The sequence below is a fragment of the Ixodes scapularis genome, unplaced genomic scaffold (genome assembly GCF_016920785.2).
Source record: "Ixodes scapularis isolate PalLabHiFi unplaced genomic scaffold, ASM1692078v2 PGA_scaffold11__112_contigs__length_91849675, whole genome shotgun sequence".
NCBI classification, from domain to species: domain Eukaryota; kingdom Metazoa; phylum Arthropoda; class Arachnida; order Ixodida; family Ixodidae; genus Ixodes; species Ixodes scapularis.
This window is the reverse complement of record NW_024609837.1, coordinates 43,437,384-43,463,539: the sequence shown is the minus strand read 5'-3', so window position 1 is coordinate 43,463,539 and position 26,156 is coordinate 43,437,384. Positions and strand designations below refer to the sequence as shown.

The following is a 26,156-nucleotide window of genomic DNA, read 5'->3' as shown; positions in this document are numbered from 1 at the left end:
CTTGTGCCAAAATAGCAGCGCCGTTCTGCGGCAATACGGCGTGCCGGCAGAATTCGCCTAGGCCTGAACGCGTTTGCAAAGCCTTGGCGGAGAAAGCCAGAGCGTAGTTGGCCACAGTCAGCTCGTTCTCGTTGCGGCTCTTTGCACGACACGGCCCGAGCATGCTTCTGGCACGGCCGGTATTAGTTGCTGCGAGTCGCGAGCTGCAAGCCGACGTTAAAAAGGATATGTTTGAACTACGAGGGTGTCAGCAAGTGCCACGCAAATGCCAAATACCTGTTCACACTCGGAGCGGACACGCGCGTTTGATCGAAGTGCTGGATTCGCTCTGTTAGACCGCGTTTCGGTAAGCGCTTCTGGACCGATCTTTTACGATTGCAACTCGATACTGACATGACACTCGGCAAAGAAAGGTTAGACCGACATCGCGTAGCTCCCACGAACTGCTATAGCTCGACACTGACGTAGCGTCGAGTCAGAATAAAAATGGCATACCAATAACAGAGTGTACATACCGAGTTGCCAAGGTAAGCCGTATGACGTTTATTTGAGTTCTATATCACACAAAACAAGGAGATAGAATCAATGAGAGTCCCTTTTCGACGACAGCGTTCGTCACCGCTGTCTCGGAAAACAAGGAGATCGAGATGACAAGGGGAAAATATTGACCTCTGAAATTAGTTCAGGGATCAAACTACTCATCCGGTAAGGGTCCACAAGGGTCGCGCGGGCATATTCCATTCAGCAGGCCAGCCGGTCATGGACAGGCGGTCTTGGCCAAGGACCGCCGGAGCAACGGTGCGCCGAGTCAATGTTGCTGCTAGGCCTACTATATTCTGCCGAGCTCGCTCGGTCGGCAGAATCGTGGCTGTTGTAGCTCTTCTCGTGTGTTTGTGGATCCTGCGTTCTTGATCGTCGTGGTCTGTTTTAAGTACTCCTTCCTTTTTTCTTGCTGGTTGAAGTCGGAACGCACGAGAAGAGCACGAAGAAAAATAAATGTCCGTTGGTGGCCGATACCAAGTAACTGAGCGACGCTGTCGGCCTTGTTGATTTGATCGTAAAAAGTGCGTAAGACAGCTTCGGAGCTGTCGTAGGATTCTGTCGTAACCTGCGCAAAGGTTACGACAATTTCGTTTCCAGAGCACGGGTTTTCTCTCAAATTTGTCGTACGCACTTTTTTCGTCGTGAATTCGCTTTGAGAATCCGGCCTCAGAGCTGGTTTTGTCAGTGCTGCCGTGGTTGCCGACTTGCCGTGGTCCCGTGGTGCAGCGTGCGTGTAGCCCTTGCACATCTCAAACGGCCACGTTGTCACAGGTCGTAAATCGTCGACGCGCCACCAAGTGGCAACGCTTGTAACCACAACATTCACGCCGTAGCCTTTCCCGACCGGCACAAGTGACGTCACGAATGCGCCCAATATCCCAAGACGCATCGCGCTCTCCGATGGCCGATTTTTGAGCGCGCGCCCAATCGGGCCCATCAGGGTGAAAAATATAGCCATCCGTTCAAAATACAAACGCGCGATTATGATTTATGAATATCATTGATCATATTGAACCTATTTCTGACCATAATAGGTGTATTTCAAGTTTCGCTTCAGTATCCCTTTAATCACTGACGTCCTAACATAACATAAGGTATTTAAATAAATAAATAAATAAATTAATACTTCTGCAAAATCGGCGAAAAAGTATTCCGGAATGCAGATACAGATACTCATAGAAATACATTTGTTCCCAAACGGTATAGGTGGGGCGGGTGTAGTTCGTGGCGAAAACGAATGGTAATTTATGCTTGTGCTCCTTCTTTGTGCCATTTTATGCTGTTCCCCTTGCATCGAACTTTTCATTTAACATTAATGCCGCTAAAGAAAACATGTCACCCCCGTTGAACAACATAGTTACAAAACGGTAAAGACTGCGTTCCACGGTGGACAAAACGCAGTGCCTATTCTGTGGACCAGACCACAAGATGATGTTCGACTTTATTCTGTGGACTAGACCGCAGAATAATGTTCGGCTTTATTTTGTGGACCAGACCACAGGATAAACTTCAGCTTTATTCTGTGGACCAGCTAGACTGCAGGAGATAAGGTTCGCGGTACGGTAGGTCATGTCATTTGTTTTGTGGTTGGTCCATAAATTTCCAGGGCAGGGTGGTCATGTTAAGTTAGCTCAGCTCATTTTTTGTGGTTGATTTGTGGCCTTCACAAATCTGCGGGGTAGCGTGGGTCATAACTTAGCGCAGCTCGCTTTTTGTGTGTGCGTGTGGTTCGCAAATTTGTGGCCAAATTTTACGGCGGCGTCCTTACTTATGGTCCGTTTTGCGAAAACCCGGCGTCGGCGTCCATTTCTGCGACATCAACATACCCACCCATAATTCTTAAATACCAACTAAGGTTGAGTGGCCAGTGACGATGACAGCTGTCGTCAAGAGCTCGCGGCTGATGCACCAATTCCCACTTTGCTGCGATGTCAACATCCCCACCCACAATTCCCACATACCCACTCTGTCGTCACTGCCGGCCAGTGACGACAGCTGCCGTCAACGCTGGCGAATATTATCCTGTGGTCTGGTCCACAGAATAGGCACTACGAATTCCAAAAGTCATGCAAATCTCCGTACAGACACACGAACACTTTACGCGCAACATCCATCGTCGATGGATGGATGGATGGATATTGGCAATTCCCTTTATACCGGGCGGTAGCTTGCGCCATCTAGCCGTGAATTAATTCAAAAATTTGTTCCCCTTTTTTTTGTTTTTTCCCCTTAACCTTTCTGCAACTATCACCGGGCAGGTAGAGTATTTTTCAGGAAAACCTTTGAGGACTCGGGCAAAAAAAACAAACAAAAAAACTCCGCTTTCCGCCTTTTCCTTTGGGTGAGGGAGTCGCCAATTTTCCTCTGGTCAACCTCGTCGGTGTTCCTCCTTGAACCAGACCCACTGGGGGACGGGTGTGAGACTTTGAGCCGGAGCCACACGGAAGGGAGTCCCAATATTTCTCTGCCCCTCCTGTCCCCCCAGCTGTGCTAATTGTTCGTTCTTGTTTCACTTTCCCTAGACTGTATCCACCAGTTTTCCAATCTTCTCATTGTGATCGTAACACGTTTTCCTCCATTCTTCCATCCTCGTCCGCAAACCCGAGCGCTCCTGTCAAGTCTGTTGACCCCTCCGGGAAAGCAGGATGAAGCCCCGTACATTCTAAAACAAGATGCTCTATTGTTTCGTTCTCATTTTGGCGCACAAAATGTGTCCATTTTCTAAAATTTAGCCCTATACGTTTTGGTTCTTAAAGCCCCCGTTCTAGCCCCAAAAAGTAGCGAAATACCTCGTGTATTATCAAAAACCCGTTCATTTCTTTTTTCCTGATTATGCCACCTATAAATTGTTAAAGGTGATTTTCCTTGCATCCTTCCCCTCCACATTTTCTTTTTGGCTTCTTTTACGCCCTTTTTTATACCGTTGCGTTTCGCTCAGTCTCCTCCCTAGATGGCAGATATTTAAATTTTAGTTTTCTCGTTCGATTCGTCCATTTTGTATTCAAACTTTTCATGTATAAATACTTGTACACCTTCCTCGCCCATACGTATACTACCACCATTTCATTCATTTTTTTTTTTAACGCAATCAAATTGAGGACGTATATATTACCTCTAACTTTGTGTCCTTCGTCCTCATCAAGTCCTCGGAAGGACGTTTCTAGGATGATCCAGCGACAGACATTCTCAGGATGTCCTGAGGACGTCTTGAAAACCGTGAGGACGTTTGTACCTTTCGAGGACGTCCTGAGGATGTCGGGTGTTGTCTGGGATCGTGCGTCCTCCGCTTTTGTTAGCCTTTGATCGAATTTCAATTTGCTGATAGCCTCTCTACTCTCAAAAGACGACCAGCTTATGTCCCCTTGTACCCCTTCATTTGGCGTGTTCCCATGTACACCCAGTTCCAACCCACCTATACCTACACCTCTCTGTCTGTCCTCCAAGCCCGTTTGAACCTCTGATCGCATGCACAACACTGCATTAGCAAATGACAAACCTGGCACCATGACCCCTTTCCAAATGCCCCGAACTACTTCATATATTTTATAATTCCATAGTGCTCTATGCTTCATAATAGCCGAATTTCTTTTTCCCTTTTTCATTATATATTCCTCATGGTCCTCTAAATACTTCTTTCCCTGTTTCATCCAGACCCCCAGATATTTGTACCTGCGAGACAGGACACCTTGGAGGACTTAGCGCGATGTGCCCCGCTTTACTAACTCAGATATGTACAACGTGGTCCTGTTCAAGAAGGCTCGGCGTAGAAGTGGCCGTGGCTCGCGTTGGCACGTGCAGGGGCGTTGACCCATGCTCGCGCGCCGCGCTCTCTCTCAAGATACACTTCAGTACACATCTACCACGGCCGGACTGGAAGCGCGCGTCCGGCCGTGCATCTACATAGTCTATTTCCAAATTCTGAATTCTTCAGCGGCTCTCCCTTTTCGTCATTAAAAACCATCATTCCAGATTTTTTTTCTACTGAAATTCATGCAAGTACGCCCGCCTCTACGTGTCCTCTTGCCCGCTTTTTTTTTTTTTTTTTTTTAATGCGAAAGTGTTAATTGTTTTATGGAGCGAGCTGACGTCATCAGTAGAAAGCGCGAAAACAGCAGATGGATAGTTTTTGCGATCGTCTTCGGTTCCATTGGCTGGCGCGCGTCGACGGGGCTCCCATTGGCCGCTGCGCCATGGCCTCCGGGATACTGAAGCACGCGCGCGCTAGTACGCAGCAGACGACGAAGGGAGCGGACGAGCAGACGACAAGGGGAGAGGACGAACGGCTTGCATGCTTTCGCTTTCACAACTCATAAGAAACGCTTAGCTGTACCTCGAGTTTTTTTTTAAAGTTGTTTTTGAATGGCACATTACGCGTGAAACTGGTAAAGCGCTGCATGGCGACGTCCTCCGCATTTTACACCTTTCGTCTGAAAGTAGATTGGTTACGTCAGTGGAAGAGCGTGACGCAAACTTTCGGTACGCTCATAATGAACCATTTTTGGAAATCGCCGGTTTAGGGTTCTCTGGTATAAAAATGCGCGAGCACGTTTTCAAGCGAGAGCAGACGCTTCCTCGGTCAAGAAGCATAGGTCGTGCTGGCTTTATTGAGCTGCAGTGACCTAGACTGGAGTTCCACAAAGCCCCTTCTGTACCTATTGTGGCTTAGCTTTTGCTTCCAAAATCGTTTAAAAGCGTTTTTCTCATCTCCTTTCCAATGCGTGTATTGTTTCATTCTCATAATCCTCAAACCAAGTTTTCCCCCAGAGGGAGACAGTTATATCTATACGGGTGGATTCTAATTATGGAGTCTTTACATTGGTGTGTTGTGATCTTTGATTGCTGTTTTCATAGAGAAATCGGGCGCGTATGATCGTGATTTAAGAATTTCTTAACTGCCCGGGGCCTGCAAAGTGAGTTATCGGCATATTTATGCGGTCTCAAAATCTTCCTCAGGGCCCCTTTAAGCTCACCTTGGAGACAGAAAGAAGGGCATAGAGAGGGTCGTGGCGGAGAAGGACTGCGCACACGTATGTCATGAGCGCCGCTTTTATCTTGGGTTAAACGGACGCCACTCAGTCGACTCCGTCGAATGGAATCGTCTCGGCAAGCTGGAGAGTGTTTTGAACACTGCGGATCATCGAGCTTGTTTTCAACTGGGCACTAATATATCTTGCCACCGGTTTCAGATTGTGGGTGAGCGCACTGGAATATATTGCTCATATAGCATTACACGACGTTGTTATGTCGGATGAGGTTTTAGCGAAGGGCGGTCAGTCTGTTGAGCTGTCGTTTCAAGGAACCACTTTGCAACGACGTCTTTCTACGCTGTAGACTAGAAATTAATGCAGTGCAGTGCCACTGCTAGCCTGGAGTTTTTAACGTGCATCGCGCACTACTGATACACGGCCGCACGCCGGTACGATGGTCCTTCGGATCGAAATAGACCAGGGAGGGACCTCAAAGAGCGTTCCACGCATGAGTGACGCCGCCATAACTATTCTCCATCTCATGAGTTGCGTGCAGTATACTCCGTTCACCTTTAAGCTGAGACTGCAGTGAATGCCACGAGCACGAGAGCTCGAGGTCGCTGCTTTGAAGGCTTCCTCCGCAGAACGAGCACTCGCGCTGCAAATGCACCTCTCAAAGCCAAGAGCGCGGGCTAGCTCGTGCGCTTTGGCTGCAGACTCAGCTTAAGGGTGAACAGAGTATAGAGGCAAAAGCACAAGTGCGAGCGCGTAACCTTGAGATTTCCTTTCCTTTCGCGAGCACTCGCGATGGGAAAGACAATCTGGAAGCCACGTGCGCGCGCCTATGCCTTTGCCTTTGCTGCACGCAACTCTGGAGAGTTCCATAGCCTTCTCTATACACACAAAGCCTGACGGTTCGACGACGGAGCCATAGAGCGCCCGGTCGCAGATTTGGAGCGCAAGGATCTGGTGGCAGAGGGCATTTCTCGGGGAACCTGGTCGTCCGTGCACAGCTTTTCCAGCGGCGTGGACCCGAAATATGGTTTCCAAACCCGACGAGAAACGAAGCGGTAGCGCTTTTATCGTCGGGTTTGGAACGACGATATTTCGGGTTTGGAACGTCGGGTTTGGAACGACGATATTGGAACGACGTCGGGTTTGGAACGACGATATTTGGAACGACGTTTGGAACGACGGGTAGCGCGAAGAACGCGAGTAGCACGAGCGGAGATTCCATCGCTATAGCTCGGGAGAAGTGTGTTTTGGCGCCTCGCTACAGCGGGGCGCCCGTTACTTGGCTCTCCTAGGGTGCCTACATGTCTGTCTGTCTCAGGGTGAAGACATCCACTGTTGCCCCGAGTGTGCCAGCGCGTGACGCTCTGGCGCACCTGGTGCGTGACTTGGGCGGCAAAATGGCGTCTATGTATTAGCCAAAGCTACGCGCTCGAGCTGAGTGACACCGGATTGCGCGCACTTCAAAATGGATTAAAAGACGATTGGGCGGAAAAATGGCTGAGATGTCACCAATCAAGCAAAAGCGCGCTCTCCTAAAGCCCCTCTATCCTGGGAAAAGTGGCGCCATTCATAGTTGTTGAAAAGCTCGAGACACGTGCCGCGCGCCACTTCTGGGAAGAACATGGCGTCTCAAATCTAGCTCAGTGCTGTGCTGTGCTCTGCCACCATGGTCTTCGTAAGGGCTGCACGTTGCACGCGCCTCGTGGATCAACGCACCTTGCACTACTTTTGGGTTCTCCTAAAACTCCTCGATGTGTTTGCGTTTGTCTTGCAAGTAGTGCCAAATGCGGCAGTGCACGAGGTCTGTGTCTCGAGCGGCCGATGGAAGAAAATGGCGGCGCAGCACTGAAATTAGCGGCCTTTGAAAGGAAATTGCGGCGGAGCACCCGCTCGTGGCACGTGCCTTGCGCGTTTCCACAACAATGGTTGGCGGTACTTGTGAAAAACGATTTTATCAAGGGGCTTAGGCTCTGCTCTTCTTCGTTGTCTGCCGCCCTATGCGTTTTTACTTTCAGCGGCCGCGTCTTGTGGCGATCTGCCAGGCAGTGTCAGTATGGTTAGTATAGAGGAGGCTATAATAGTTCAGGGGGCAGGCGCCATTGCACAAGGCAGCTCGTGCCACCTCGTGACCTGTTCGTGCGGACCTTCAGCGGGCTTGTCGTGCGTGCGGGAAGAGTACAGATCCCACGATGCATGGCGGCAGCGGTGGCGTAATGAAAAAGGCTGTGAGACCGGTCTTTTAAATCCAGGGTCCCTGGGTTCTACAGCACAAGCTTTCGCTTCACGTGCTCCTAGCTATGGCGCGCTAACACACTCTGCCACCAATCTCCGGCGCCCGGATAGTAGATTGTACGGTTGCCGTAAACGAAGGGAGGAACAAAGGAATGAAAGAAACTAAAAGAAGGAAAAAAGAGGAAACGCCGAAAAAAGGGACCCCGTTGGCCCCGGCCACCTAGTCTGTTCACGGAGGTCACGTGATTTCTTGCAATGCCAATGCAGTGGCACTGCACTGCATTAATTTCCGGCGGTAATGACATTTTAAACACGCGATCTTGAATAAAAGGTCTTTCATAACATTACGCCAGTTATTAACATCGTCTTCATTTACATCAACCACCAGCTCATTAACCTCATAGCATCATCATAACAAGTGGTGGAAGTGCCGGGGTCTTTTTCGACCTCGACTGTACTCGGCACCCGGACTTGAACCTGAAGCTCCGGAGTCGCGTCCTCACATCTAATTTAAAGGGGTCATGAAACGCTTTTCCAACTTTTTCGTGTTTAGCTTTCCTCCTCAACTCATAAATCGAGCATTCCACCAAACAGTTCAAGAAGACGAAAAGAGGGGAGTCCCCTCTTGCTCGGAATCTCGTTTGTGTACCAGTACACAGTCATTCCCCCCGCTCAAAATTCAGACAAAAGTTGCTTTCCCCACCCCATTCATCCCGAAGCTGACAGTGCTGTAGAAGCTACGTGCTCGTTGGGCCAGTCACACTTTTGCCACGTGCTCACGCTCCCTCGCGCATACCGACGCGCAGAGAATGAGGTCAGGTGATGAGAGGGAGGCGGCTGATTGGTCGGGCAAGCGCGTAGCTTCCACCACAATGTCAGCTTAGGGGTGAAGGGAATAAGGGAGGTCCGGTATCGTGTGACGTGCGTTTGGACCCGGTGACGCGCTTTGGGAACCGCGGATGTATCACAGTGAAAAGGCAGAAGCTTACGAAGGGGAGGAGGTACGAAATAGTCCGCTGTGTTTTCAGATTTTCGCACTGAAAGTCAGGCTTTTGACTTTCTGCCTTTTTTTTTTTTTGCCTACTGAACCGATGTGCTATTAGTAAAATTCCAATCTAATGTAATTTATATCAGCCCGAAATTCGTTTCATGGGCCCTTTAAAGAGCTGCTCAACGAGTGCCGTCGCCCGCTTTTAGGCAGACCATCCTCACGCCACCTCAATGCCCGTCGTGTGCACTTGAGCACTTTGTCAACGTGACCCAAAATGGTTCTCTGGTGACGGCGACGACGACGTCAAAGGCTGGTTAGGCTAACACCTGTAGACCAGTCACCACAACGAATGGGATGCCGCTACCAGAATAAACAATGTAGCCTTCTACATTTCCGACGAACCTAAGCTCAAGTATCACGAAGCGACACTTACCACATGGACAAGTTCACTTCGAAAGGAAACTAAACATGCGGCTTTAGCACCCAGAAGAAGCTTTCACCGCCTACATTGAAGTTCTCCAGCTCTGCCGGCGATCTCAACCGGAGGTGCCAGGAACAAAATTAAGTAAACAACATATATTGAGGTATTTAGCGCACAAAGTGGAGATACCATAGTGCTCTTTTCTGTCCTGTTATTCATCCCTCTACTTTGTGCGCTAAATACTTCAATATGTTAGACTACCAGCTAGCCCAAATGTAAACTTTACTACAGTTAAAGTAAACAACATTTTGAAAGAAATTTTCGGAAATGCCTTTTGAGCTTCACGCCATTCAGAGGGGTCTCACGGCAAATAAAATTGTAGTGTCATAATTACCAAGAGAACCGTCAGCAACCCCTCAGCGTCCCGCCTTCAACATCTGTATCTGTGGTTTCCACAATTGCAAGCCTTGCGACAGCACCGGAAGATCTCTGATAATCTCGCTTTAGCTTCCGCAGCCACATCCGCGAAGTTCTTCGTGAGCAACTACTACCGGCTCTGGGCACGACCAGTGCCGCTCATGAATCACACGCACTTTCATATCAAATCGCTTTATTGGGCACCCGCAGTTCGGCAGAGGAAGAAGCCGTCGTCGCTTTGAGGCCTACCCATCGTCACATCTCTGCAAAGAAAACCCCGACCTACGCTGAAGTCGCTGCACGGCCGACCTATCATCGGACTTCTGACACCCAGGTACTTTAACTCCATTTCGAATCAACAACCAGCCGGATTGGATGGCTCGAGATGGTTATCCAATCCGTTTCAACGGCGGAGCCGCCAGACTCATCGTTCGATACTGCCGATGTCGCTTCCCAGCATCTCCTGTTCTGCGAGGAAGCTCTGCAAGATATTAAGAATCTATACAACCACCACTAATCTTCGATAGAGACCGGGCGTCGAAATAGGTACAAGATGCCGTTCCGTTGAACTGACGGCCGAGAACACTCTTGGAAGACTAACTGTTCCTCGTCACCACATCATCGGTCTCCATCTACAATGGTCGCTCGTAGTAGCAATTTCACGCACGGCAGAAACGCTAACTCCAACTCATGGGGCAAGAGTATCAGCTATCTACTCAGGCGCCAGAAGCCCTCTTAGCCCACGAAATATTATTCACGTTATTATCGAAGGCGTACCGGTCAAGGCGTTATTATACACAGAAGCTGCAGTTTAAGTCATTCGGTCTGATCTCTGTGAAAGGCTAAGTGAGAACGCCTTTGTCAAGGTATTCGCTCGTCAGAGCTGGTAAGCAGACTGGGTAATTTCGACAGGAAAGTGCGCGGCGCGTGTTTGCATTGGTGAGATAATTCCCGTAATTAAATATGGCGTGATTTCTGCTTTCTCTTATGCACTCTCGGATGGGATTTTCGACGCTTGCTCACGCCAGCGTAGATCTTACCCGGACCAATGTAGAATCAAGTCCAATGTAGAATCAAATTAATAACTGTAACCCATCTCCAGACGCAAAACTAATTTTTGCTGAGGTTACTGTAGTTTCCGCTTGTTCATCAGTCATTCTAAGTGTAAAATCGCTTCATTGTGCTGATGGCGGTGCTCTAATTACTCTGTGTAAAAAAAAAAAAAAAAAAAAGTTAATAAAAAGTGCCATTGCGGTTCTGTATTGAACAACACTGTTCGTGAACGGCCTAGCTTCAGTTCTTGAGATGAATTCATTGTATACATATTTAATTCCGCCAAAAGGCTCTACCGGTGGAACAATCTCGGTTCGGTATATGAGGACTTCGAGCTAATAGCGAGTTTTAGGAAAGGGGGCACCACAGCTTTGGATGCCCCAACCAGCTTGGGGCGTCCCACTGCGCATGCGCGGAACTTCTACGCTTGCTCACTGCGATGCCTCGAGCTGTTTAGGGCACCCAAAAGCTTTGGGGGCCCCCTATTCTAAAACTCGCTAATATCACTGGTCACGCAGAGTTCTAACCATTCCAATATTGCGGAAAGAACTTACGGTCCATCGCTTAATCCTTTCTCGTTTTCATGCTTGATAATCAAGTAAAATCATACAGCGAGGGGAAATGTCGACTGTACTCAAAAGCTATTATCATTGTTTTCATGTTAAGTCGTCTTCACTAGGTCCCGTGATTTCCACGGAACATGATAACGATGTTGGTAACACATTTCCTCTACGACAGCACCCTGCCGTGTATCTTTGGCTGGAAGAAATTTATTAGATGAACAGGTCAATCAGACGCTTGAAAAAGTTGTCCCGCCCCTCCCGTAGCCCCTGCGCGTCGCCACTAGTTGTGATAAAAAGAAAGGTGACCCAGTTCCAATCTGCATTGAATACTGTCGTGTCAATAAAATCATTAATAAAGACGTCTATTCGATGTCAGGGATCGACGACACACTGAACTGCCTCCAGGGCTCAAACTATTTTTCCTCCATTGACCTTAAGTCCGGATACTGGTGGCGGGTCGCCATGGCCGAGTCAGCCAAAGCTGAAAATGCCTTTTCCACTCCCGACAGGTTATTTGAATATAAGGTCATGTGATGTTGTTTGTGCAGCACCGCCGCCTCTTTTGAGAGGATGATAGACAACATACTTCGCGGACTAAAGTGGAAGGTTTGCTTATGTTATCTCGACGACGTCGTTGTGTTTTATCAAAACATTTGTAGAACACTTGAGCCATGTAGGCACCGTCCTTTTATGTATATCTAAAGCAGAATAACAACTGAGCATAAGAAAAGCCATTTTGACGGTAGATTTATTTGAGATCTCGGTCACATCGTCCATAAAGAGGTAAAAGTCCTCATAATATTTGTGATGCCCGTAGGATTCTAGGACTCTGCTCTTATTTGCGAAGGTTTTTTCGGGGACTTGCCTGTCTCGGCAAACCCCTCCAACAAACTCCACTACAAGAGCACACCTTTTAACTGGTTTACCGAATGTGAACAGTCCTTTGAAAAAACTAAAGTGATTATTAATGTCGGCTCCCATTTTACGACACTTTAATAACTCCGCACAAACAAAACCCCACACCAACGCTAGTGGATTTGGTTTAGGTGCTTTTCTCGCTCAACAAAAAGAAGGGTATAGCAGCTAAGCTTAGCATGCGCTACTCGCACACTCACCAAAAAATGAAAGATTATTCCACCACAAAAAAGGTCTTGCCATTGTCTTAGTCATAGCGAAATTTCGACCCTACGTACGACATTTTGTGGTAATCACCAATCACCTCTACCTTCGTTGGCTCACTTCGCTTAAAGATTCTTTTGGTCGCGTCGGACGATTGGCGCTGCGTCTCTAAGAGTTCGGCAACAGAGTTGAATACAAATGGGAAAAGAACTGCAGTGACGCCGACGGTTTGTATCGTTGTCCTCTCGCCGAAAAATCACCAAGCCATATGCATTGGATGAAGACCCAATTTCTCTTGAGTCGCTAAGCATGAAGCTGTAGAGAAAGACAGACGAAAAGCGACTACGTCTGACGCATTCCAAAATCGAACTGATCTCCTCGTTTTTATTTGCACGCGATCTTCTTCTTCTTCTCTCAGTGGCTATCGCCACATAGCCCCCCTTTGGAGACGGAGTCGTCCCAGTGAACTGTCCTGGAGTGTTTGATGCGGGTCGCGTGTGCTACTGTTCAGCTCGAGGTGGGTTGCACGCTGGGAAGATCGGTCGGCTGAGCGATCGTATCGCTCTCAACAAATGCTGGCTTGAGGCGGTCAACGGACACGACCGTGTCGCGGCCATTAACTCGCAGCGTGAATGTTTTTTCGCCACCTGCCACGACGAGGTGGGGACCAGTGTAATTAAGGTTGCTGGAGCGAACGGCGGACGCTGTCGACGCGCAAAAACACGTAGCCACTGTTGTGCAGGTCGCGATGGAAGAAAGGAGGCTTGCTCTGGCGTGTCTGCGTCGGTGTAGCGCGCACGTCACCGAACAGACGGGCTAAGTCTTCCACGTAAGGCAATCCTGCAGTCATCGTAGGGCCGCCGTGGGTCGGAGTGGTAGGGCTGACCAATTCAGCTGGGAGGCGCAGCGATGTTCCATAAACTAGATGTGATGCGGCACATCCGAGGTCTTCCTTTATGGCTGTGCGCAACCCTAGGAGGACGATGGGTAGAGACGTGGCCCATTTATCTGGTGTGGAGTGGGCCATGAGGGAGGCCTTGAGATGGCGATGGAACCGCTCAGCCAAACCATTTGCCTGCGGGTGGTAGGCTGTGGTCTTCAAGTGAGCGATGCCAAGAAGAGTTTTCAAGCTTCGGAAAAGGGCCGATTCGAATTGGCGTCCGCGATCGGTCACGATTTCGGCGGGAACCCCAAAGCGGGAGATCCAGGTGGACAGAAGCGCAGAGGCGACAGTCTCGGGAGTGATGTCTTTGATGGGACAAGCCTCCGGCCAGCGCGTGAACCTGTCGATGACGGTTAGGAGGTACCGGTAGCCCTGCGATGACGGTAGGGGTCCGATGAGGTCCACGTGAATGCTGGCAAAGCGCGTGTCGGGGAGTGCAAACTTTGCCAGAGGCGTGATGGTGTGCCGGGACACCTTACTCTGCTGACAAGCAATGCATGCTCGTGCCCACGCGCGGACATCAGTGTTCATGCCAGGCCAGACAAATCGTTCCGCGATTAGATTTTGAGAAGCGCGGATGCCTGGGTGTGAGAGTGCATGAAGGTTGTTGAAGATCCGACGCCGAAGTGGTAAGGGCAGATAAGGCCGTTTCCGTCCGGTCGCCGGGTCGACGTCGCAAACGATGTTTGTGCCCAAGTCGGAGAAGTAAACGTCCTCAAGATGGAGAGAGGAGGTTGGGGAAGAGCGAAGGTTGCGGAGCTCTTCGTCACTCTCCTGTAGAGCAGGGAGTTGTCTAAGGTCACACCCGCGGTACTGAACTGCGGAGACGCGGCTGAGGGTGTCGGCGGGGATGTTGTGGACGCCCTTGATATGCTGAATGTCGGTAGAAACTTCAGCTAGGAATGCCAAGTGTCGCGTCTCTCTCGGAGAGTATGTGGCCTTAGATGATCTGAAGGCATTGGTTAGTGGCTTGTGATCTGTAAAGATCACAAACGATCGTCCTTCCAGGAAGAATCTGAAGTGCTTGATGGTAAGGTAAGCCGCGAGGAGTTCACGGCCGAAGGCACTATATCGTTGCTCGGTTGGTGTAAGTTTCTTGGAGAAGAAACCAAGCGGGAGCCACTCGTTGTTGATGCGTTGTTGCAGCACCCCTCCTACTGCGTATCCAGAGGCATCAATCATCACGCTCGTGGGGGCGTCGTGCTCTGGATGAACTAAGAGGGTAACAGAAGCGATACGCTCCTTGATGGTAGTGAAAGCGTTGTCTGCAGCGTCAGACCAGTCAACAGTGGCTGTTGTACCCTTCGTAGTTTGAAGGAGCGCTTTGAAGAAGAAGATCGCGTGCAAATAAAAACGAGGAGATCAGTTCGATTTTGGAATGCGTCAGACGTAGTCGCTTTTCGTCTGTCTTTCTCTACATTGGTGACCCGGACGTGATCTTCTTCTTCTTTTCTCAGTGGCTATCGCCACAAAGCCATGGAACAACGGCTCCAATGCATGTATATAGGGTTGAGAGTTCCTCAGAAAAGCTCGACATTTTTGTCTGCAAACTGGCCTCGTCTACAGATGAAGCAACCTCCCCCCTCCCCCCCTCCCCCTCCCCCTCCCCCCCCCCCCCCCCCCCCCCTCTGGGGTCAACGCTGCCTGCCTCATATCCCTCAACAACTCCGTGTCGAAGTGTTTAGCTCACTTAATTCTGACCCAATGTGTAGTCATGCTGGCTTCGCTAAAATCTACACACAGATTTCCCAGAGATAATTTTGACCCGGACTCTAACTAAAGAGTGCGACGCTGCCTACAACCTTGCGCCAAATGCCAAAGACGAAGCGTCCACCGCAAACGCCATTTCGGTTATTACAACCGCTGCCCTGTCCATTGCGGCCCTATTAAGAAGTTGGCATTGATCTGATAGAGCCCTTGCATACTTCCTCTTCCGGAAATCTCTGAAGTTGCAATGGACCATCTCGCACGATATGCCCCAATGCCAAATACGACTTCGTAAAAGGTGGCCGCGTTTTATTCAGTTCATTTATTGTTCTGTCATGGACGACGTCAAAGGCACTTCTAAGCGACCGTGGGCGGGTGCTTCTTTCATGACTAGTTCAACAACCCCTGACACCTTGCAATACAATCCATTCTACTACCTCTGTGCATCATCCACAGATGCACGGCCTAACCAAAAGGCTAAGAAGAACACTTGTTTATAGGATTTCTAAGTACACGAACGCAAATCAAACCAACCATGACAAGCCTATTATTCTAGCATCCTAGTCTATAATGCTAGCATCCAGGCCACGACTACCATTTTGCCATTTTTTCTTCTATTCGGCAGGGAAGCCTCTTCCACCTTTCCCACCATTTTACCCTACCGCTTTGACGCAACTGAAAATCAGTCGCTTTCCGAAATGTCCTCCTATGTCAAAGAGTGTCGGCGAATTACACGTATGAAAATCGCGAGCTCTGTCTCAACAGAAGCGACGCTATGACGCCGATCACCACCCAGCCAGTTTTAGCTCAGGAGAATGTGATTGTGGATCCCACAGCGAGAAGTGGGCATCTCTTCCAAGCTCCTCTATAAATTGCATGGACCTTACCATGTGTTATTCTAGACATTCCGGATGAACCACGTAATTGAGCCTTTTGACACGTCTGTGGACCACGTCGTGGCCGCGAGATAGTTCAGATCAGGCGGCTTGAAATGTACTATCTTCCCATCGAAGTTCCGTGACACCCTTAAACTTTCATGCGGTCGTCTTATACAAGGAGGGGAAAAGTGGTACGCCGAAGATTAATATCGTCTTCATCTACATAAACCACCCCATCATCAACACCATCAACCTGATCATCATGCCTGATGCGGGCTCACAGAGTCAGTTCCAATCGGAACTTCAGCGCGTACTCACCACATTAAACCTTTTACATTCAGCCTAACAATATTATATAAGCGTAGTGTGTAATGCGCTACGAAAGTTGACAGTATCAAACTTATATTTATTATGACCATGCCGTAACCGCAGGACTGCAGTCATAAAAACATTAGCGCTAATATATTTATGATAATCAGCCAACTAGTCCCCCAACTTATTTTGTGACTGTGATCACTCTCGCAGCTGCCGTAGCTAGGGTGCCTACATATTTCCGCCGCTGTAGGCACATGTAGGCACCCTAGCCGTAGCTATTCGAGTGTACCAGCGAGTAAGCCGCGACACTTTTCCCTAGTGAGCTCCGATTTTTGAGAATTTATGGTGTCTGAGGGTTACTGAATGTCTGAAAAGGAACGCCGAGACATTGCAAAGGAGAGGGAATACGAAACAAAAATCCAGTCACCACTGCATAAAAAAATAAAGAAAAAGCAATAAATGTCTTTTTTTTAGCTTTAATTCTTAAGAAAATAGGAAATTTTCAAATATCTACATTTTATTTATTTGTAAGTAACAGTTTCGAAATGTTTGAAGTTGACCTTTCAGAAACCCTGACATTTCCGAACTTCTCGACTCAAAATTTAGCGGGGTTCAAACGTTTATATCTTTTCTAATTCTATCCCAAATAAGGTTCGGCATTTTCGATTCCTTTCGAACTCGAGATTCGATGTTCGCATAACGTCCACGCCTAATCAGACGCTCCTTGAAAGGGTGAAGACTGTGACTCAGAAGGAGTATTGCCGAGCCGCCCTGCAATCGCCTCACTATCGCTTCACTTATCATTCGTCAAGCGGACGCTGCTCACTAAGTTCCTGCGATCTCAAATGAACGTGTCGCGCCAAGCTGCAAAGTCTTCCGTTCTGCGGAACTTCGAACTCGGTTGCAAATGAGCTCTCGCTTAACGGATCCACCGGTTACCGATCTTGGGTAAGCGCTTGGTGATGTTACCCTTCCTATGTGACAGGTCTTTACACTGAACGACGTTTCAGCGATTGGCAATCGTTTTGTCCTGCGGTCGTTTCATAGTTGAAGTTGCCACGACGTCGTTTTTAAGCACGGTCCTGCTTTTCCTCTCGTCTCGTGGCAATCTGCTCAGGAGGATAAAACAATTGTGGCTGGAAGGACAAGTGTGACGTGCAGGAACGAAGGGCTGCACAGAATTCGCGATGAAAACGACTCGCGCGCAGACTGCACTGCCTCTCGCGGTGGCGAAGATTTTCATCGGAACTTGCGCCCCTGGATACGGCACCATGTCAGACTGTGTTTTCTGTGACATGAATCGCGCACGTTTCACCCGTGTATTTGGTTGTGCCTGAATTCCGCGATGCGAATTCCGCGATGAAAAGTTGTGTGACCGCAAGGCGCGCTGGAGCCAGCAGGCGAGTCAGTAGTCCCCCAAATTTTTAGAGAGCCTATATTACAGAGACTTCCAACTGCGCGATCGGAGTCACGTGGTTTATGGGGCGCATTTCCGATACGAACTGGACGTAGGTGACAAAAGCGCTCATCGTCTGCAAAAGTCTCCTCTATTCCTGATGCTTCCCTCTTCGCCTCCCGAAAACGCAGCGCGTCCGCACTTGCGACCGATAGCCGCAGGAGGTGACCGCCATTAAATTGCAAACTATCCCCGTGGCCTGAGATGGACCCTCTCTTCAATCTAGGCTCTCTAATAATTTGCGTCGCGATACGGCGCCCGTCATCCTTCCCCTTCTAGCCACAATAATAGGGAGTTCTAGTAGACCGTGTTTCCCCCTCCGCTAACCCTCCGCTACGAAGAAACCGCCACTGCGCCTGCGCGCCGAGGGCATTGGCTGTAGCGTTCCGGGTAGCGGAGGGGCTTAGCGGAGGAGGAAACACGGTCTACTAAAACTCGCTACTAAAACGACTACTGCCGCTGGAACAAATAAGGGATTGGATGGTCAGGGCCTGCTTGATACTAGAACTGGTTGCGTTTTATTCGCCAGTTAAAGAGGGGTTTATGCCACTTAACCGACCGGCGCGCTCATGAGATCACAAAGCTTTTATTCCGCTCACATGGAAACAAATGGCTGGGGCCGGCTCGAGATAAGAATGGATTATGCACGTTACAAATACAGTAATAATCACCTAAAGTGCAACAAAATTGTGAATTGGTCTAGTTGGTTCATTGCGCGCTACAAGTGGCAAAAGACCGAGTCAAAGTAAAAACTGCAAGCGTAAGGCACTTGCACAGTGTCAAGAAGCACCGGAACAAGGTTTTGGAGTACAAAACCAGCATTGTGTGCGACATTCCGCTTTCCTGTTGAACAAACATGGTGTTGTGTGAATAACCGTTGTGTGAAGCGTCGGTTGCTTGATATTTTTTCGTCTCCTAGCGACGTTCTGCCTTTCGGAAGGGTCTTTACTGCCGTTACTTCCAAGCTTTGAGCGTCAGTAACTGCTGTAACGGAGATAATATATCACGATCAAGTTTGTTTGCTAATGACTGTGTCCCTCAGTGAGACGCAAAGCAGTGTCTTCTAACTCAGTAATTCGATACCATACTCCCGCGGCTTTTCTTAGCAGGGTAGCAGTTACTTCTAAGGTATTCGTGCTGCCGCAAAACCTTTGTTTCCCAAAAAGTGGAAGCAGCTGAAGTCACGCTGCATTTTCCGTGCGAGCCTCCCGACTTTATCAGCAGGATTACGATATATTATGTAATGCAATTGAACCCTTAGACAGATAAAAATGTAAGGTTATTTAATAAGAACATTCAATCCGTCGATATACATGTTTTTTGTTTCTTGGCGAGTCGGGAGATTTCACTCTACTTGTTATATTGATGTCATAACTAATGCACAGGGTGATTCAAGGAGATGCCAGGCTCTTTATATCGACCGCAAAATTCGGTTTCTTAACCTATCGCGCTACGATTTGTGCAGCGTTGCCCACAGAGGGTGATTTTTTTTTTTGTAAAATTTGCGAAGAGCGAACCTACCTAAGTAAAAAGTAAAGAAAGAAAAAGGCTTAGCTCTTATGGAAACGCAGCGAAACCACCGGTCTTCAAACAACATGGCGCCGTTTCGCACGGGAGACAAGAGATGCGCAAGTGGTCGCGACGCCAACTGCCGCCAACGAACGAGCAGACGACGCCGAGAGCCGACGTCTTTAGCAGACAAGGAACTGCAGTTCCTTGTTGATACCGCGCCTTTTTTTGTTTTTGCGACTGTCGCCGCCTGCGGAACGCGCGCCGCTTTTGAGTCGAAAAGATTGTCTGCTAAAGTCGCCGGCTCTCGGCGCCGTATGCTCGTTCGTCAGCTGGCGTTCGTTGCGCCATTTCTTGTCTCTTGTGCGAAACGGCGCCGTGTTGTTTGAAGACCGGTGGCGTCGCTGCGTTTCCATAGGAGCTAAGCCTTTTTCTTTCTTTACTTTTTCCTCAGGTAAGTTCGCTCTTTGCAAATTTTACAAACAAAATGCACCATCTGTGGGCAACGCTGCACAAAGTCGTAGCGCGATAGGTTAAGAAACCGAATTTCGCGGTCGATTTAAAGAGCCTAGCGTCTCCTTGAATCACCCTGTAGAACTCGTTTATGTTGAAGTTTGCGCTGCATGCAAAAGACTGATCTTAGTGTGTGCTATTGTTGGCCATCGCTTAGTGCAAGCTTTGTTGAAGATTTGTGTGATGCTAATAAGAGTTACCGCATGTTTCCCAAACGTCTCAATTCTGCTTCTAGGAAGCTTCAATTATCCAAATACTGTATGGTCAAGTGCATCTCCTTACTCTAGCTCTTTTTCCACCGATTGCAGCTATATTTTTTTGAATGTGTGTGCTGATTTAAAATTTTCGCACCTTGTAGCGCAACACATGCGATATTATTCAACACCCTCAAATATGTTATATTTTGTTGACCAACTCGTCATTCACATATCTTATTTGACATTTTTAACCGAAGAGTCTTTGCTTCACATCGCATTGAAAATTAATGTCCCTGATGATGATAAACGTACTAAATTTATTTATTTCACAACGTACAAAAATATTTCAATTCTTAATATAAGGCTACTAACAACCGTCTTACTTTTTAGCAGGCATCGAAAAGTGATGAGTTGTTGTGCTTGTGTTTCTGTTTTACTTCCCGCAAGTATCCATTAGCGCAATAATGTAAGCAGTTGTGTAGTAATTGTGTATTGGTTTCATCATAGTTCTTCTTTTAATGTTGCTTTTTTTGTCGACGTGTGTCAGGAAGATAGGACATAATCAAGCTGCAACAGCAGCTTTTGTCGTGGCTTCCTACTTTCTGTAAAACCAAAAAGAGAAATAAAATAAGAATGCATAATGATAATATTAATAAAGTCGGCAGATCGTCCTGTCAAACGAATAAATTTTATGACCAATTATTCATTCCAACACGTCACCGATGTAAAACCACCTGCCGCGAGCTATTTCGAAAATTCCCGCTAAAGATAATTTTCGATCTGTCGTTACTAATTATTTTGTGTCAAGGGACCTTAACGTTAAAGGTTATTTGGTTAGCTGCTCCGGATTTCGTGAAGCCATGGCCTGTGACGTCTCATAATGCAACACTCGCAGTGTTGCATTATGGGGCGCCACAGACCTACACACCAATTCAGTTTCTCCGTTAAATCTAGAGGGGAAGTTGAATTGGTATATATGTCCTTACGTCCCATAATGCAACGCGCGCAGTGTTGCATTATGGGACGTCACAGACCTACTCACTAATTCAGTTTCTCCGCTAAATTTAGTGGGGAAGTTGAATTGTTGTATAGGTCGCGTGACACCAGGTCAAGTGATGTCAATTTCTCCGCTAAATTTGCCAGGGAAACTAGCGTCCCGTGACCTACACACCAATTCAGTTTCCCCGCTAAATTTAGCGGGGAAATTAACGTCACGTGACCTGATGTAACGACCTGTACGGCAATTTAGTTTCTCTAAATTAAGCGGGGAAAATGAATGTCACCTGACCTACACATGAATTCAGTTTTCCCGCTAAGTTTAGCGTGTAAATTGACGTCACGTGACCTGGTGTCACGTGATGCTAGAACGTTTCACTTAAAGTTTTTTTATGTATGTTGCTGTATTTTAACGTGTTTTATTTATGTGACCCACTCCATTCTGTGAAGCCTCTTGAACTGAGGGCAAGAAAATAAATAGATTTAAATATATATCGATATAACGAGAACCTCCCATTCCGCAGGTGCGCCCCAACTAATTGAAGAGAGACTTGAGGCCCAGCTCGACGGTGGCTTATCCAAGATGAGGTCCTTCTGCGTGTCCGGATTCTCCGATGCCCTGGACTGGAGGCCCATTCTCTTCCAGGAGCCCGCCATCACTCACAGCGCATGCGCATTGTGCGGACTCGTGTCCCTCAAAGCCATGAGGCTGTCCTGTGGCCACACGCTGTGCTACGAGTGCCACGAGGAGTGCTCCCGGGAAGGGAGTACCTGCCCCATCGACGAGGAATCCTTCGGCGAGAATGACTGCGCCCGAAACGACATTCCGAAGAGATTCCTCGAAAAACGCCAGGTGAGCGCTGAGATCAGACTTGTTGTGTGGATCATAACAAGATAAGCAAGACTGCAGGATCATTGCATCGAGAGGCAACTTGACCATTGGTGCAAAAGTGCTAAGGTTTTTTGTCGTTTGTTCCTCGAAAAACGCCAGGTGAGCGCTGAGATCAGACTTATTGTGTGGATCATTACGAGATAAGCAAGAGGAAGTCACTATATCTTGACTGGCATCATTGCATCGAGAGGCAATTTTACCATTGGTGCAAAAGTGCTAAGGTTTTTGCCGTTTATATCCCAGTAGAAACTGTATTGGATCTTCAAACTTAAATTTTGGTTTCACCAGAGGTACGAGCAAGGCAAAAGGTACGACAGTGAGTTCCAAGCCATCTCTCGGTATCATGCCTTGCAGGCGAACTTGCACCAGTGAAAGTTCCGTTCAAGTAGGTCTTGAACGCATTGCTAAAACAAAATCGTAATCAATTATAGTTAGAAATACTCCCGGTTGAAAAGTATAATTAGATTATACGTAACAACAAGAATAATAAATCATATTATTTGACCGTTAGTTTTCCGATAATTTCAGATTTTAAATTTAAAAACAAACTTTTCTGCTGGTTTATAACATGCACGCTGTCGATAATTGGATTAGAATCACGGGATTATGATCTACTCATCTTTTCAATCTACCCCTTTTTGCCCCTTTTTGTAGACCACCTCCCTCTCGGAGGCTTTGTTCAAATATCTTTTGGTAAGGAACATTATGAAAACAAAGGGCACCATTAGAAAAAAGAGGGGAAAGACTTCCTCATAGAAACTTGGGACAAAATATGTGCTACAATGTGCAAAAAAACAAACAAACAATGTTTTGTGAGGTTAGCCTGGGTCAGAGTAGCTAAGTGAGCAAACCGGATCTAGCTTCGCTGCTCGAAGGACTTGCGCCATGCCCACGAAACTTTACCAACACACACACACGCAAAAAAAAAAAGCACAAAAAAACCTGAAAACTTGAATACAGCAAATGGTGCATTCTTGTGTGAGGCCAACAGCTTATATTACATCTAACAAAGAGGTTACCTGTTTTGTCATACGTTGTCTTTGACATCTGATTTTGGTTACCTTGGGATCACCGTACGACAAGGCTTCGGTAAAGAAATCAGACATCACAGCCCCAGATTGGAACCAAACAAACCACAACAAACTGAGCAGACAAAGAGCATGCCCTCCTTCCGTATAGATGGGTAACAATGTTTTTATTTTTCGTTGTTTCCAAGATTTACAATGTTATAAAGAGTACATATCGCAGCAAATATAGTTCTATAATATAGTAGACGGGGGGGGGGGGGATAATCCAGTTACTGCTGTGATTTCTACTTATGAGTAGTAATGAAATAATAACAAAGTTACTCCAGAAAGTAATCGACCACAAGGAATTTGTTTCCATGTGATGAGCGCTGTACCAGACAGGTTCAAGCCAACATCCCCGCGCTTATAGCTTCAGCTATGCCCTGACTTCTGAATATGAAGGACAGTAGAGTAATATAGTATGGTCTTGACATTACATTAATGTGTGATATAAATTTCGCTGCTCTGATTTTACCTCGATTAAAACCCGTCGACTTGCACACATACATCTGTGCTATACTGAGCATCAACGGCATCAATCGAATTTTACGCAGCTTCCGAGATTGCCAATTCCAGTGTTTCGTCCACGAAATCATGTTATTTAGAACATTAAAATAAAACTTCACCAAAACAAATTTCCAGCAGTAACAGAAGCTTCTCTTGATTCCCACTAATAAAGAGGACATGGGTCCATGTCCCAGTGATAGGAATTTATACTACATGAGTTTTCACTTTTCATTTGATGTGATTACTGCACCTTCACTTTGGATTTTCGGATACTGTGAATTTATGCATGCTTTAACAGCACGTTTATTGTTTTGAAATCACGTATTTATAGATGACTGGAATTATCTAGAACGCACAGCCAAAGTATGACTTAAAATATATCTGGAGTAAGTGCAAGTGCCTAAATGTCACGGTAAGAACAGTTAAAATGTGGCATTAGTATCTGGCCAGTATACTCAAGATTGGTTAATTTAAGATTTTTAAAAAAATGTACAAAGGATGCATCCGTACTGATTTCTTCCGAAGAGTATCAGAAGTATGTTGGGCTTTTCACTTAGGAGTGATGTCTGGAAGCTTCATCTATCGGGCAATAAATGTGCCATCTTTATAAGCAAGATCCATAGTAAGTATAATAGTAACACAACTGTAATAGGTAAAACATATTTTAGTCTATAAATCAGTTATCAAAAATAAAAAAGGAGTAAAACAACCTGATTGGTAAGATTTTGCCTCGGGCACCTATGACATATGTCTTGCTGTTGAAAACATATATTGACATTGATTTGAGGTATAGAATACGTCGCGGTGCTTAACACATTGGCATTCTTCCAAACCTTCTGAGCCAATGTCGCATAACATTTTGAGCATTCCCAATGTTTTTGAGTACTATGGATTGACAGCCTTGTTTGTGCATTCTTGCCACAACTTGACCTAACACGTGTTTTTTCGACGCATTCTTTTCCAAGGTGGCCTGCTGGAACAATCCCAATGGCTGCAGCTTCCTGGGTCCCGTTCACAGTCTCCTAAAGCACTTCACTGAGTGTGCTTTCCACGTCGTGTCTTGCCCTAGGTGTTCCTCGTCCGTGCTGAGGAGCGAGATTGTGGGACACTGTAAACATGGTTGCCAACTCCCCGCCGTTGGGCCCGTAGTGAACACAGACCGCGCCAACCTGGGTTACGACCGTATCGAGCAGACAAGTAATGAAATCAAAGAAGCGTTGGACAAGCTCTCTGACGACCTTTCTTGTCTGCACACCAGCCTCAACCAATGCCGGGAGGACGTCAGGGAGGCTGAAAGGAGGTCCAAAGAGCAGCTGGAAGTTCAGTCTGCGACACTTCTTGAACATTTGTTCAGATTGCACATTGAAGCTCCTATTCTTGCAGAGGTCGGACTGAGTGAGGTCGCTGGTGACGCCGGCAAATTAGAGAAGGGGTGCCGGGCCGGGGGCATGAGGACGCACGTCGAATGCCCGCTTAATGGCACAGAGAGTGCGTTCCTGGACGTGTCTCCTGACCACCAAGGAAAGGAATTCCACTGGTACCTAAAGGGATTCGCTGCTCTGAGGAAACAAGCAACCGAGAAAGGAAGGGCGGAATCTGAAAGCCCCCTGCAGTACGTGAGTGGATACAACGTATCCATCGTCTGCCATCTTGAGCGGGGGATGCATGGTTACATTCAATTCCTCTTTGAGTTAAATGTCTATCCTGGAGCCTACGATTCAAGCCTTGAATGGCCGTTCCGGAAGACGGTCAGGGTCGGAGTCATTCACGGAACGGACAAGAAAAAGAGCATTTTTCGAAGGGCTAATGCGAGTGTGAGCAAAGGTGATCGCGCGTTCTTGAGACCACAGCGAAATTCCAAAGAAAGTTTTGTATGCTTGGCTTTGAAAAACCTGGAGTATATAGAAAAGTATGGGTTTGTTAGGAACGACACACTACACCTGTTCCTTGAGGCTGAGTAATAGTAAACCCGCTTCTTTAAAAAAAGAAAGATAAATTAAAAGAAAAAAGACGCCGCCTACACGAAAGTTTGCTTTATACGTCCCCTTCCAAATCGATCTGATTAGTGAACGCTGCAGTTTTACGTATCGCTGAATAGAGCTAGACGGTGTTAATGCAGGTTTAAAAAAGTTCGTGATGGTTTAAAATGTGGTGTATTATTACATCAACCGCAATTCAAACCCCACCGCTTTTGTTGATTTAAATTGAAAATTCATGCAAAAATAATGTATAATTCTTTCATCGACGTACTGAGTTCCAATATTTCTTTTTCAGTAATAAATCAAGTCATTATCAAGCAACAATTGTGTTTATTGTGTAAGAATGCTCGATGAGGCTTCTGAGGCAAAAGCGGTGCTCTTCCGGGGTCAAAATCATCCTGAAGTGTTGCATCATCGTTACCTCGCACCGCGAAGTTCAGTCACCCGGTGTCATATTGTAAGCCAAATTGTTTAAGGAAGAATCGAAAATACGAATACAGCCACGGCCGGACTGGAAGCGTTCGCTCTCTTTCTCTTCTTACGGCCCTTGCAATTGGGGCAATCGCCACCTCCCGCCGCAATTCGCGGGGGGCGCTGTCACCTCACCCCTGGGCTACCCTTTGCCGTGTGCACAGAGCGCGTCTGACAGTGTATCTCAGCGCTGTCGAAACTTGCCGCCGAGATTTTTACAGCTTATGACACCTGATCCTTACGTTTAAACCCTTAGCCACTATCTAATGCGCTTCTGATGAGCCAAAAACGGTGAATATGTGACGCACATTTCCGAGAGATTCAGGAGTAAAAAGTGGTAAGTATAGACAGCGAATGCAATTGCGAAAAAAACTATATTCGTCTTTACCTCCAGGACTTCTGTTG

General features: G+C 47.3%; 1 protein-coding gene across 1 annotated transcript; it reads left to right on the top strand.

The window, feature by feature from the left end:
* Positions 1–16,919: 16,919 nt before the first annotated feature.
* On the top strand, positions 16,920–25,597 carry LOC8036444. Its single transcript, XM_002411830.4, has 3 exons — positions 16,920–17,112; positions 21,360–21,688; positions 24,267–25,597. The coding sequence occupies exons 2-3, from the start codon at positions 21,419–21,421 to the stop codon at positions 25,260–25,262; spliced, it is 1,266 nt and encodes a 421-aa protein (XP_002411875.3). The 5' UTR covers positions 16,920–17,112; positions 21,360–21,418; the 3' UTR covers positions 25,263–25,597.
* Positions 25,598–26,156: the final 559 nt, after the last annotated feature.

Bases quoted from the DNA above. Each gene is read 5' to 3' on its own strand.
- LOC8036444 (XM_002411830.4), top strand. From the start codon at position 21,419: ATGAGGTCCTTCTGCGTGTCCGGATTCTCCGATGCCCTGGACTGGAGG. The intron at 21,689-24,266 runs GTGAGCGCTGAG...TTCTTTTCCAAG, and splicing joins GATTCCTCGAAAAACGCCAG to GTGGCCTGCTGGAACAATCC.